At 36.0% G+C, this 14,191-nt stretch overlaps 1 protein-coding gene across 3 annotated transcripts in view; it reads left to right on the top strand.

Annotated features, from left to right (window-relative positions):
• COG6 (component of oligomeric golgi complex 6) overlaps positions 1–14,191 on the top strand; it is a 73,595-nt gene that overhangs the window by 18,377 nt on the left and 41,027 nt on the right. For all 3 annotated transcript variants that reach the window (XM_026859541.1, XM_026859549.1, XM_026859557.1), the window contains 2 exons: positions 1,558–1,616; positions 14,017–14,128. In XM_026859541.1, the coding sequence (XP_026715342.1) occupies positions 1,558–1,616; positions 14,017–14,128 (171 nt within the window). The remainder of the gene's footprint in view (positions 1–1,557; positions 1,617–14,016; positions 14,129–14,191) is intronic.

Below are 14,191 nucleotides of genomic sequence, written 5' to 3' on the forward strand. Positions count from 1 at the left end.
GGGGGGGGGGGGAGGAAGTCTAGAATTAGTGGATTTCCATGCTGAATAGTTCAGGTCTAGTCTTTTGTTGTAATAGTCTTTTTTTTTGTTGTTGTTAGGCTGAAACATTGACAATCAATATTATTTTTAAAAAGTTTAAAATTAATACCTAAAAATATAAAAAATAATATTTAAATAAGATATAAAAAGCATAAAGATATCTTAAATTATTTTGGAACTACTAAATGTCCAGTAACTGTATCAAGTTTTTACTAAATTTGCATGTTAGTCCATAGTAGTTCCCTTTAGAAAATTCAGTAACTGTGGTGCCCACTGTCTGTATTTGTGGAACAGTTCAGGCTCCCTCTGATGACTGAAGTTGTACTTGAGTGGTTTCAGTCCTCCTTTCACCTTTCAATGTGTTCCTGTACCATGACGTTTCTTCCATTGTAGCTAATGTAGTGTGGCAGATAGAAAGGCCGAAATGAGTTGGTGTGTGTATCTACTTGCATTAGACCTCTCACACGTTTCAAGACTGGTATCCTCATTTTGGCAAATGCTGTAATTTAGACCTCTTACAGTCTTGAAATTATTCATGCAGAATGTCTTTATAGCTGTTTTCACCTCTTCACTTGCAATGTTATTCTCTATTGAATGCATTTTGAATTCAGGATTTTTTTTTTTTTTTGTTATTTTTCTGCCTGAATGATCACTGGTGGTATCCAGTGGGAAACCAACAGTTCCAGATGTCTTTTATCTTCTTGCTGAGTGATGAACTTCAGAACTCTTCAGTTGCAGCAATCCCTTTAGTCATGCAGCTGTTGTCGGTAGCAGAATAGTTTCTGCATGGATACCCTTGCGTTGTCATCACTGAACACGAACTTAAGTGCATCACTCTTAGAATCATAGATTCATTCTTGCTGGAAAAGGCCTTTAAGTTCATCAAGTCCAACCATAAAGTGAGCACTGCTAAGTCCACCACTAAAACATGTCCTCAAGCGCCACATCTACATCTTTTAAATACCTGCAGGAATGGTAACTCAACTACTTTCCTGAGCAGCCTGTTCCTGTGCTTGATAATCCTTTTGGTGAAGAATTTTTTTCTAATAATTTTTCTTGGTCCTTACATCCATATAGCTTGGGCTATAGAGCTAAACTTGCTTAGACCAGCAGAGCTGTGTTCATATGGTCTAAAATGTCTGTATGGACACTGGTACTGGGCAGTTTAGCACCCAAAGGAACTTGTTTACTGTTACAAAATGAAAACAACTTACAGTTGATGGACAAACAAAATCAGAACTATTTCTAATATTTATAATAATGTTTTTGTATTAAGTATAAACTAGAAATCAACTGTATATAAAGATGAAAACATATACAGGTAAGGGTAATTTTTTTTTTCATGCCTGAAAATAGGGAGAATTAATGAATACTTGAGAAGGGCTTTTGTTTCAAAGAGTACACTCAAAACTGCCTATAGTCAGAAAGCTTCAAAAGTATTACATATTTTAAAGGTTGGGTAATACGTTTGATATGTTTGTGTTTTTCATATGCTTAATGATTCTAATTGTATTCTAGGCAGCAAAGGAACAAACCCAGGACTTGATAGTAAAAACCACAAAACTCCAGGCAGAAAAGTATGTATATAACCTCATTTATTTATTTCTTGAAAACATGACTGTACTGATGGAATTTTCTTCTAGATCTGATTCTGCCACTCTTATTTTTCAGTAGTAACTTTGGTGGTTTTTTTTTTTTTTATTTGTACTTTGTTTTTAACACTGTGTTTGTAGCTCATTTGGAATAAAATACTGAACTCTGTTTATTACTAGAAGATACAAAAAGGTAAGAACATGTGTTAGTGCTTGTTGCAATAGAAGTTGGCCTTTCAGGGAAGAGAATCTCTTATAATGTACAGCATTCTGAACATGGATGTGCTGTCAGTTGATAATGTAAGTTATATTGTTTTGTAACAGATAAGGACCTACTCAGTGTCTCATCAGTTTCATAGGCTTGTTGCTGTTGTTAATGTTTCATATCCAGCGGAAATCACTCTCTTGTTCAGGGACTGTGTAGGAACAGAAAGTTGGATTATAACCTACTCTGCCATATTAAAAGGTAACTGTGAAATATGTAAGTGCTGTTTAATGAGCCTAACAGACCAGTTTTTCTCCTGGTTTTCCAGCCTCTTGTGGAAGAAAAGATTTGTAATTTTGCTCTTTTCAGCATTTTTATTCAGGGGAAGGGGGATAATAGCCTATGACGGATTCCAGGAATCTTCCTTGGTTTTATGGCTAGGGTATCTGTTTTTACAGCTTTGTCAGTGTAGAAGAATGACTCTCCTTGCTTTATGAGCTTTCTTCTGAAAATTATATACAGTTCACTGGAGATGAGAAATAATTATTTCCAATGATAAGTTTCTGGTAGAATTTATGGCTGTGGATAGCTCTGGGTGCACTTTCAAAATTAGTAGGTTCATGTTGTGGCCTTTAGTCAGATGTGGATTATGTCCTGTGAGAGTGTGAATGTGAAGTTAAGAGTGTAATCTGTACATATTTCAAAAGTTGAATGTAGAATAACAGCATAAAATACAGTGCCAGTTGATCTAATGTGAAGGATTTGGCAAAGTCCCAGTTTAAATCAATGAGCAAAAGTCAAGTCTTAGAAAATTTATTTTAAATACAACTATGTGAAGTAGTAGGACAGACACTTCTCTTTTTGTAGTCTCAAGAAAATGAAAGCTGCTTTCATTCCTTGTTCTGAAGCAGAATGGAAGATATCAAGACCAATCCCAAGTGGTGTATGTCTAATTGGCCTTAAATTCCATTAAAGGAGATTATGCAGACTGTACATCAGTACTTCTACAATATAGTCCTTACTCACACAACAGTTTACTTAAAAGACTTTATGCTAATTTCTTTAAGAGACAGAACATCTCCCTAGTGTGAGGAAGAAAAAAGATTTAGGAAGTAGCCTATCCTCCTAAGGGTTTGTGTGACCTCAAAGTGCATATGTAGGAAAAAGTTCTCTTCTGAAAGACTATTTTTTAAGTGTGCCATAAGTCTGCCGCTAGCAGAAGCCAAACAGTATTTGTGATCTTACGATATGATGGTTATGGAAGACTCTTTATGCCATTTATTAACAAAATCAACTTTCTTCCTGGCTAAACTTAAGAAATATTTAAGCAAAAGCTACAATGAGAATGCTGTTTTGTTCTGTTCGGGACATTTTAGTCATCTTTTAACTCATTAAATAACTGTTTTTTCTGATGTGTCATTCTGGCTTACATCAGGCACATCAAGAGACAAACTGCCACCAAATATGAAGGAAATCTTGTCTACAGTCAGACAAAATGAAGTTCTTTAGTTAAATGAATCAGCAATTTTATCAGGTGACGTTTCTTAACCAGCAAGGGAGTAAATGGTGAAACTGGGAGGGCACAGCTTTTCTGTCTTCTGAGGGTTGTTGTAAAACACTGCCTGATTGAAATGCAGGTATGAAAGCTTGATCCATTCAAAAAGAAGGCAATTGAAACAATGTCTCTAAAATAAGAACAGTCAATCTAGAACAAGGTAGTAATTGCTGAGCATAATCAATTTTTTAGAGTTCTTATAAAAAGATGTCTCTCTTCTTATTATGAAACACAGAAGTTGTCTTCAGATTTCATCAGTCCCAAATTTCTGTTTCCACTTTCTGTGGTTCTACCAGCTGTTTATTTTATGATAGCCTTTTCACGAGAAAACATGAGTTAAACAGAAGTTTCTTGAAGTTTAGGATAATATGAATTGGTATTCAGATAGCACCAATGTAGTGGAATTTCCTGTGTAATTTTTTAGTTTAACATCAAAGTACTTTTTAAAAACAAATCCCATTCTATGTATCACAGTGTTTGTGAGTTAAATTCTTAAATCAGTGCTGAGTAACAGAATGTTTTTAAACCTCATCCTGAAAAATAGTAGTCGTGTTCTTCGTTTTCCCATTTGTTAGGTTCTGCTTTTGAGGATGATCATTACTGAGCATTTTTAACTAGTGAGATAAAAAATGTCATTTTGCCGAGCCAGTTGTTTACACTGTCCTTAAGGAAAGTTATTTTGATTCTGCCCTTCTCACTGAGTACTACATGAAGTCGTCCTCTGTTTTCACAGTTTTTAGTAATTTCTAAAAAATAATTTCAGAAATTATTCTGATTTGCAGTTAGTGATTTGCTGTGCGATATTGATTAAAAAAAAAAGGTTTCTATTATAAATGTTTAGCATTTATCAGATTTACTTTAGCTGACCATATTTTCCTAGGAGGAAAATGTTATGATTTGATTCAGTGTTCTGAAGCTGAAGGGAGACAGTATTTTCAGATGCATTTAATGCATTTATGGTAATTGGAGATTAAGATTTTAAAAATCTTTAATATTTTGTATTTGATATTTTAGGGAAGATGGGCTACTGTCTTCACTCAGTATGATGAAGATAGAAAGTTACTTAGGCAAATAATTGAGCTTGTATTTCGCAGCTTTTTAGTCCCTTCATTTTTCAGGAATACATGTTAGCTCTGGCTTTGATTAAATATGTCTAGTTGTCTTTCTGTAATAGTCTTAAGGCTTTCAGTAAATGACAGGTGGAACCTTTGGCTTGGGTAAACCCTCTTCATGCCTGGTCAGTTCTCATGGAAAGTAAATTTTATTATATCAAGTTTAAAGCAAACTGCAATTAAAAGAACAGAATGTTCACTTCAAAACTAGAGAAAGAAAAGTCAATAGCCAAGGTCTTTTTGATTGGAGTTGTAACTTTATTCCCTTAGCTACACAAAGCAAATAAAGGAAAGATTGAAATAGTAAGTCAACTATTTTCTTATATTGCAACATATTTTGCCCTTGCAAATGTAAATATCTCTTCAGAAATTTTTCCTTATGTGGCATTTGAACCTGTGTAGTGTTGGGTTTTTTTTTTTAATCAAGAACTGCATGATAGAAGTGAAGAATAGTTTCCCAAAGATGCAGAGTGACCATGGGAACTGAGTATGAGGATGAACATTTTAATTAAGAATGCTTGTTCAGGCTTTCATCCTTGTGCATACTCTTTCTCTTCTGCAGCACTTGCAAAGGAATGGCTGTCTTGGAGGTTCTGTGCAGTTACTAGGTTTCTTATACTAAGTAGTTTTTGCATTGCATCATCACCTGTATAATTAGATGAGGTTCAAGATGATTTTCAGTTTCCTAAGCTTCTTACCTGAACTCTTTCTTGGTCATCCTACTGTCTCAGATTTGTGGTTTGAAGGTATAGTGGTCCACCTGCATTATCCTGTAGGTAACCTGATGAGCTATTTGGGACTTCCTATGTTGGTAAAATGTACGATTTAAGACACTTGGTTAAATAGGGTAGAAAAGAAGATATTTGTCTCAGGTTTAAGTTAAAACTCCTACATTCTCAGGTTGTTGCTTTGCGGTGTTGTCTTCCTTGTAAGCTTGGTTTGTGAGCTTTAGACTTGATATAGCATAAATGCTACAGTATGTTACATGTATTAATGGAAGATTAATTCATTATCTAATTGCAATTGTTTTTTATTTGTGAATATTGTTAGAGTTGGTGCATTTCTTTGGTCAGTTAGGTTGCTTGGTTTGAATTTATTTTCTCTGTAAAGACTAGTTAAAACTACCGTACGTTAGAAGCATAACAGTTTTCTTTACACTGTTAAGCAGATTCCATAATTTAAATATAGGAACCAGCATGTGTTTTTTCCCCTCTTCTCTCCTTAAGATTGAGACTTATCACAACTTAGTAGAACCATGTAGCATGTAATAAACCATTCAACCCATCTCACTATAGCAAGGTTAATTTATTGCTGTTCAGTAATGTGGTGTCTTGAATAGAATGTTTGTTTTAATGTATTGCATAACAAACTGTGATAATAAAGAAAAATTGAGGTAGTTCTTTAGACAATTTCTGTGAATTGTTAAAAATCCACTTCAGTATCTTCACTAGATTTCTATATATTTACTTGAGCACACCAATATTGCTTTCAGGTTGCATTAGGCTTTTTATGTGTATTAATGAGGAGATTAGTTTGTTTTCAAACAACATCTGCTGTGTTTTAAAAGATGTGGGTTTGTTTATTGCTATTGCTAATAGGCTGACAGAAAAAGGATCTTGTTCCTTGAAGTGAGATTTTAATAAAAGCTTCCTGTGACTTGTTGGTTCTCTTGTTATACCTGAGTTTAGTTCTCTTTTTTCTTTTTCTTTGTGTGAAACTAAAAACCTACTTGCAACACTAAACTACTTCACCTTGCTTTGGGAACAAGTGTCTGTAGTTCAGCAGTTCTCAAACCAAAGAACTGTCTGTTCCAAAATACTGTATGCAGAATTCCAGAAGCCTGGCTTCATAGTAGTTCTGCCAGCCACTTAAGGGTAAGGTATTGTGCAAGATTGTTTTTGAGGTTAGCCACAAATGACAGTCATGAATCTAACAATTGAAGAAAGAGACCAGAAGGTAATAGTTACAGCATTAATTCTTATAAAATTAGAGCGATTATGTCAGTGTATGTATATGCTCAGGGAGATCACAGAAAATAAGCCTGCAGAAATAGTAAATTGGTGAGAGTTGGAAGTAGTTTTCTGGAACTAATGAAATCTGTATGGAAGACTGGGAATGGAAATGGCTTGGACAGTTATTTTTTGAGTCAGGCTAAAGTTTCAGAACTTTCATTAAGATTATGCACTTGAACACCTTTACACTTGTTTTGCTAGCTTCTATCAATTGTGGTGTTAGAGCAAAATGTGTGTTTTGATGTCAGTTCTTATTGTGCTGATTCTGGAAAATTAAGTTTCTGTAGCACTAGGATTGTTCACTTTTAAAAAATACAGTTAAATATGATTCCTACACATATTTTGGAATGCAGCAATGTATACTTCAATTTATTTTAATTGAATTACATTCAGACTTGCTCTTTATGTAAATTCAACAAACAGTTCTTGGAGGTCAGTGAACAATTTGACTGTCACCTCTGTGCTCAATACAAGGTCAAAAGTCTTCAGAAAAAATGTTTCTTAGCAAACATCTGCTGCTTGAGTAGTGCTACACTACAGATCTCATGCTTGTCTGTTGCTGGTGCTTTTTTCCTGTTTAAATAAATATCTTTTTTGTAATAGTTTGGAAATTATGTAGGAAGTTCAGCAGTATTTATAGCAGGTTAGAGAGGTTTGCTTTCATCAGCGTGTGCTGAGAAAAGTGGTTACCTGGTGATTTGCAGTGATGAGACGTATTTCATGTCTTGACCTTTTGAAACTTGTTATTACACTTATTCCTGTGAATATGCTTTATGAGAAAAAGCAATGATTGCCCAAACTGAATTATAATTTGATGTGGGGGATGGTGAAGGCTTGAAATTCTGAGGCTGATTTTCTTTCCTGACTTGCAGTAAAGTAAAACATGGTAACAGGGCATAACACAGGAATCAAAACAGCTAAAATGGATCTGAAAAAAGCTCCAACTAATTTGTTACATTTTAGCTATGGCCAGCAAGAGAAAGTGCAAAGCCGTATTTCCTGACAGCTTTTCTACCTGGTAGCCGTGTACTCTGTTGAAGCATGAAGTACTCTTGACTATGAAATGAAGTATGGTCTTACAGGTGGAGAAACAGTAATCGGAAGTGCAGCATCAGTTACATGATACCGTTCCTGACTGATGTTTGTCTAATCTGTTCTTAGAAGAAAAGCCCAAGAACAGAGAGCCCATGGTCTGCCCTCGAAATTGATTTTGGTTCTTTATTGTTTTCCTACTATCTGATAAGTTTAGTTCTCCTTTTGCTGCTGGTTAAGCTCATTTGTTCTGATCTTATTCCAGGTGGATGTAGAGAACAGCATGTTATTTTCATGCCTTTGGCAACATTTTTGAATTTGATGGCAAATTTGAAGCTAGACTAAGCAGGCCCCTTTCAAATGTCTTTATATCAGATTGTATAAAAGATACACTGAAGATTATCAGTCTGTTTGGTACAACAGTATCAACTTGCTAACTTCTACAGTGCAGAAAAGAATCTATTCCCTGGAAATACTCTTTCACAAGTTAGAAACCCTAACTTGTATTTTAACCGTTGCTAAACACTGGTTTACCTAGTAAGTATATATACGACATGATTGCTAAGAAGTTTTGCAGTTGAAAATAACTTATCCAGACTGTTCTGTAGATACATACCATTGATGCCTGATCGGTGTGTAAGTAGAAAACGACTGAATTCTCTGAATTTATCTACAGTATGTAAGCTTTTTTATTCTAGTGTTTAGTAATCTGTTTGGCAAGATTCGAATCATTTCATTGCAGTTAGTATCTTTTATTGCTTAACTTTTGATTTAGCCTTTCTCATTTTTACCTGTTTAGAGCTGAATGAATTGTATGGCAGGGCTGCAGCATTGCAGGTTTAGATGGAGATTACAGATGGGAAAAGCCTTCTAAATTCAAGTCCATTCTTCTGCTGCCAGCTATCACTTGCATGATGATTTTCCTAAGCTTATCAACTGTTCAACATATAACTAAGTGAATTATTTTTGCATTTTATACTTGTGTTGTTCTTGGAACACTTAACCTCAAAAGTTTATTCTTTCTAGTAAAAGCCTTTCCCTAATTTCCAACCCAGTTCTTGGATATAAATTTTCTATTTTCTCATCTTGCCCTTTGTGAGAAGAGATGAAGGAAGCTCTTCAGATAAATTAGGTTCTCCATTCCCATGATCATCCTGCTAGCTCTGGTCTAATGGGAGTCCATTGTTCTTGAACACAGATGATCAGGATTGGGATCTCTTTTCCAGATGAGGTCTCACTAAAGCCTTCTGTAATATTACTGCTATTTTCCTGTATCCTGGGAACGTTAGACAATTTACTGTAATTTTCTGTGCCTTCCTATTTGTAATTAAGGAGAAAGTTTCATAATTATATTCTGTGATGGAATTGGTCACTGATTACCTTCTCACAGTATTTCATTTCTCCTTTAATAAAAGATGTGTTTGACAGACAAAATGTAGACTAAAAACAGTTGTTCTCAGCAATTACAAATGCGTTTTTGCACCTTGTACTTAAGAATGGTTTCCTAACACTTACTTGTGTGAAAATATTTTGTTATATAGTATTGTATATTTGCCTTCCACAAAAACTGTCACAGAAAAATAATTTTTCCAGCTGCTGCTGAAAAGCATTTATATGTGTCTGTTAAAGATGGTATATCTTTGTGAGTTAGAAATACTTCATCTCTCTAAGGCTTTAAAAGTCTGTTGAATCCTCAGTACAACAAACTGAAAGTAATTTTAGAATGTGCTGCTATGACTTGTCCTAGGTGAAGGAAGCTAGCAAATTTTTATGCAGTATTTGGTGGCAAGATAAAATTAAACTTTGGAAAAGCCTGTTACTCTTCCACCTCATTTTTTGAGCTGTCTAGGTGATAATCCTAACAAACAGTGCACATTTGTATTTCGTTCAAGGGAGAAGTGCATGAAGTGCATAGTTTTCCCAGCTTTTTGAGTTCTTTTGCAAAAGAATTCTGTCTCCCTGGTAACGATTAAAACTGGGGAAATTGCTCTTTGTTGGAGTCCCGGCCCCCACCCAGGCTCCAAAGTCTACCAGTGCTTGGCTCTTCCCCCTTTGCATCGGTGCAGTGTTCCCATGGTCTGTTAGTTTTGTTCCTTTATGCAGGGATAACTCTGTAAAAGAAAAAAAAAAACAAACAACCCACAACTGTTGGATAACAGCACAGTGTTGCCTCTACTGTACTGCACTTGCTTAGGACATAATCTAGAAATTATGATGTCTGTAGAAAGGCCAGTGGGTCTTGACATGTCCAAATGTCTGCACAGGTACTGACTGCTGCAGGTGATGTAAGATGGTCTTACTCTAGCTTTTGTTGTTACCTGCACTGTGTTTTGCATAGCACTTATCGCAGTGAAATAACCATAGCAAACTTGAGTGGTATTTTAATCTAATTCTCTGCTTTAATAAGATCGATTAAAATAAAATCGATAAAACAAATAACCTGTGTGACGGTATTGGTGTCATTAATGCTGTGTACAACCAGGTAGAAGTCAAGGGTACGTAATATTTTGTGTTTTGCTCCTGAATCATCATCTAGGACACAAAATCTCTTTCTCATGCAGACAGGTAACTAAAGCAACTTTCATAGCCAGTATAATCAGATGTGGCTAACCTGGGTTTTGAAACTGAGTAGCTAGTTGAAATCCTATGTCCTTTGTAAAGAGCCCAAAAGAAATAGCTTTATCAAAATTCAGAAACGTGATTTTATGTTTAAGATCGATGTTTCTCACTACCTCCAGATCACAAACTCGAGAAAGATAGATGAAGCATTGCTGCCACCTTGAGGTTGTTATCTTGTGTTTATATTGTGAAACTTCTGACTAGTCAGTATTCTAGAGTTTGATATATTGACTCTGGCTTATAAAAGTGAAATACTGGAAGTGTGCAGAATGGGTCAGTGAGCAGTTATGACAGGCATTAGCCAAAGACACAGCCAGGGATGGGAGTGCATTTAAAGCATGGTATTTGACTGAACCTTGTTCTCTGTAGCAGCAAAAAAGCAACAGAGGGAGGTCTGTGCAGAGTGAGGACGTGCAGGCAGAGATACTGACTAGTGAGATCATCTGCTGATGTTTGTAATCCCAGGAGTGAAGGGGATGCAGAATTCCAGCAGGCACTAACAAGTGTTCTCTGGTCCTTGTTCTTTGAAAGTCTACAACCCTGATTCCAATAAACCTGCAAAGCAAACTGAAAAACTGTTATGCCCAGTATATTGCACTTCTCCAAATCAGACCTTTCCCTGCCCCCATTTTGGTGAAAGTATACATTCAAAAAATCTGAAAAACAAGAGATAATAGTAAATTGAGATCTTCTGTAAGAGCACTTAAAAGTTTATGCACTCAGGAGATACACAGGAGGAACAGAAAAGTTTCTCAGCATCCCATCTGCTCCTGTGTTTGTGGGAGATTTTGTTTCAGTTGAATCTGAAGGTCTTCCATTTGCCTTCTCTAGTCTCTTTCATACCTTCCTTCTTTTCTCTAAAGAGAGGGATAATCCAGTGTAAGTATTTTCATCTTTGTGGTTTTATATTAAATTGAGATTTCCATCACAAGAGGAGAGACTCAGAGCAATTATTAAATAAAGTTAAATCTCTAAATTACATTGTCAGTTGTTTCAACCAAATCCATTGATGGTGATGTTGATGAATTAGACTTCCCGAGCACAATGGTGTGAAACAGGAATGTGCTGTTGAAAGCACCATCATTGGCTAAAATTGTAAGAGGTGTTGCCTCATTCTCAGTTTGAGTAGCTACATCATGTGCCTCTAGGTTTTTGGGGGGGTTGAGAAGGGACAGTCATAGTATTTTTTAATTATTATTTATTGTAACTGACTGTTGAAATGACCTTTTTATATCTCAGAAGAATTCTGGAGTGTAGTTTTCATGAGCAGTTTCGTAGCAGCAGTGAATTAAGTAGTTACTGCCCTCTTGCCTCTGGCAGCTTGCTGTGCTGGCATACCCTTTAGTACAGGGTGTGTGCTTGTACAGGATTTAGTACTCCATATAGTCCCTTAGTACAGGCCTGTGGTAAACTGAACTAGAGAATACATACAACCTTCACCCAAAAGAAATAAATAAAATACAACATTCTTGATTTTTCCTACCAGATTTCTTCTCTGATCTGCTTCACTACATGATAGTATAAACAACAGTTCTGGCGTGGTGGAAGGGCCAGTACAGGGCAGGGATGACCAGGGATGACTGAGGCAACCTAAGCAGCTGGCATGCCTCAGGCTTCATTGCAATGATGGCATACATTGCTATAGAGCAGACCTGATCCATCTTTCATCTGTGTTGTGAGAATGGCGTAGTTACCAGAAATTCTCTCACAAGCCTAATAATTAAAAATACTCTTTTGTTAGTATCCTGTCTGTTAATTCTTGTATGTTTTGTAGGCAACTTCTCTTGGTATTTTCCTTTCCTTTGTCTCCAGTTGAAGTTACACCATGGCTTCCTCTCTTTAGATTTTATCACTTAATCTTCCTGCTGAAAATTTACTGAATGTGTTCAAAATGGTATTCTTCTATTCTGCTTCCACAGTGTTGACTTTCTATGTCAGAAAAGTGTTTCGGTGGGGCTGGGAAACAGTGCCAGGTTTGAAGATAGTCTTGTGTGTCCTCTCCCCAACAGGAGAGTTTTATCTGAAGTTATTCAAAGAGAAGGTGGGGCAACTTAAATCCCTTCAGACTCATTACCTCAGACATATCCCCTCTCTGCCTCCAGTCTTCTGGTACTTTCCATTCTCTCTTAAATCTTTCTCTCCCCATGTACCATTCTGTGTGCTAGAAAACTGACTCCACCTCCTTGCCAAACCATTATGATATGCTTCTCAATCTCTTTCCTCTCTTCCAAATACCTTTTCTTTCTTCCTCTACCTGCATTTTCTTGTTTCCAAGCTGTGTATGGACTCTTGAGCCCTTCCTTTTTAGACTCACTTTCAGTGAGCTACCACTAGATTACTTGGAAAGTGCTATAATTTGTCATGGATACATCTGCTGTCATTGCTTGTTTAGCTGGCCCAAATCATCCTCTCTCTCTTGTTCCTTCCCTGAGAAAATTCAGCTTCATGGAGACCCTGAATCTGCAATTGCAGAGGAAATGAAATTGATTTTTAATCATGACACAACTGTCAAAGTAAAGGCAAAATAGCCACATCTGCATAAAACCCTGGGGAAACCTTACATAATTAAAGATATGGTATTAAAGCATATAAGGTTTTGGTTTTCCTTTTTGTTTAGGTGTCTTCTGTGTAACTCCAAGTACTGGGTTTCTTTCCTCTTTGATCTTCATAAATTTTACTGTTAAAACACTGTTGGAATTCATATTCCCCTCCTTCTCACTGTTCAGTATGCTAGAACACTGACAATTGCAAAACATTTAATCTGATCTCTAAAAGAGTTTGTGGAACAGCAGGATGGGAAGGTCATCCATGTTTACAGAAGGGAAGCCAGTTTTCTGTGCTTCTTCAACTGAATGAAGTCCAGACGCTAGCTGAATAGTAGAGAGGGGTAAATAAATAAAAGTGTACTTTTCAAGCTTTGATCTTGCCAGGAAATTTAATTATTGCAGTCCGTAGTAGAAGTGCGCTTGCCTGTTTTACCACCCTATAATAACAGTGTATTTATCTTGCAATAATGACATTGGAAGCTGAAATAGAAGAATAAGGCTCTTTAAGTCTACAAATAACTAATTAGTGTCTTTTCAGTGTCCTGAAAATTAGTCTTTATTTCCTGGAATGCTGTGTGCTCAAGCCACAGTTTGAGCAAATTTTCTGTTGCTACAGGAATTCCAGTCCCGTCCTGTGCAATAAAAAACTATTTATTTGTGTTCTGTGATTATAAGGTGTGTGACAAAACATGTGCAAAAAGATGCTGCCCACAAGATGGCGTTTTCATGCTAGATCCCTGAGGCGTTTATTTCAGGGAGGGTAATTAACAAAAGAATTAACCATTGCATTTTGATTGCTTGTGAGATTAGTGAATTAGTGTATCCCAACTGTATGCTGTTAAAAAGAAATGGATCTGTTCTACAGAAAAGTAGATTTATCAAATGATCATTTTCTCAGTTAGTTGCTACAGCTTTTTGTATCCTTGAAAACATGAGCTGAAACTCCATTCTTTCCTTGATTAATTTAAAAGGAAATAACTGCAAGCCTTACAATTGTACAAGCACAAAGTACCTGGATTAGATAACTTGTGATATAATTGCTAAAGGAATATTTTTTTTTAAAAATACTAGTTTTTCAAATGTGCTAACTTACCTTTCTATTGTCTTTACTCAGTAATTTATGTAAGCTTAATAGAAAATGATAAGTGAAGATGCAACACAAGTGTTTGCTGGCAAGAATGTACTATTAGGATTTATTAAAACTGATTTGTAATGCTAATTATATTTCCAAGAGTATGAATATGAAAAATAAATCTGAGATAAGCATAAAAAGTTAATGTCTTCTTCACTTTGTTTTATTACAGTCAGAGACTAGAAATGAAAGCACAAGTTGCAGATGCATTCATAGCAAAATTCCAGCTGACACCAGATGAAATGAACCTCCTTCGAGGCACAAAAGATGAGCCAATTACTGAGGTAGCTCAATGAACATAGCTTTGCCCTGAACTAAAATGTGGAAGTGTCCTAGCTGAATTGTAT

The sequence above is a fragment of the Athene cunicularia genome (assembly GCF_003259725.1).
Source record: "Athene cunicularia isolate RWA chromosome 1 unlocalized genomic scaffold, athCun1 chr1_part1, whole genome shotgun sequence".
Lineage (NCBI taxonomy): Eukaryota > Metazoa > Chordata > Aves > Strigiformes > Strigidae > Athene > Athene cunicularia.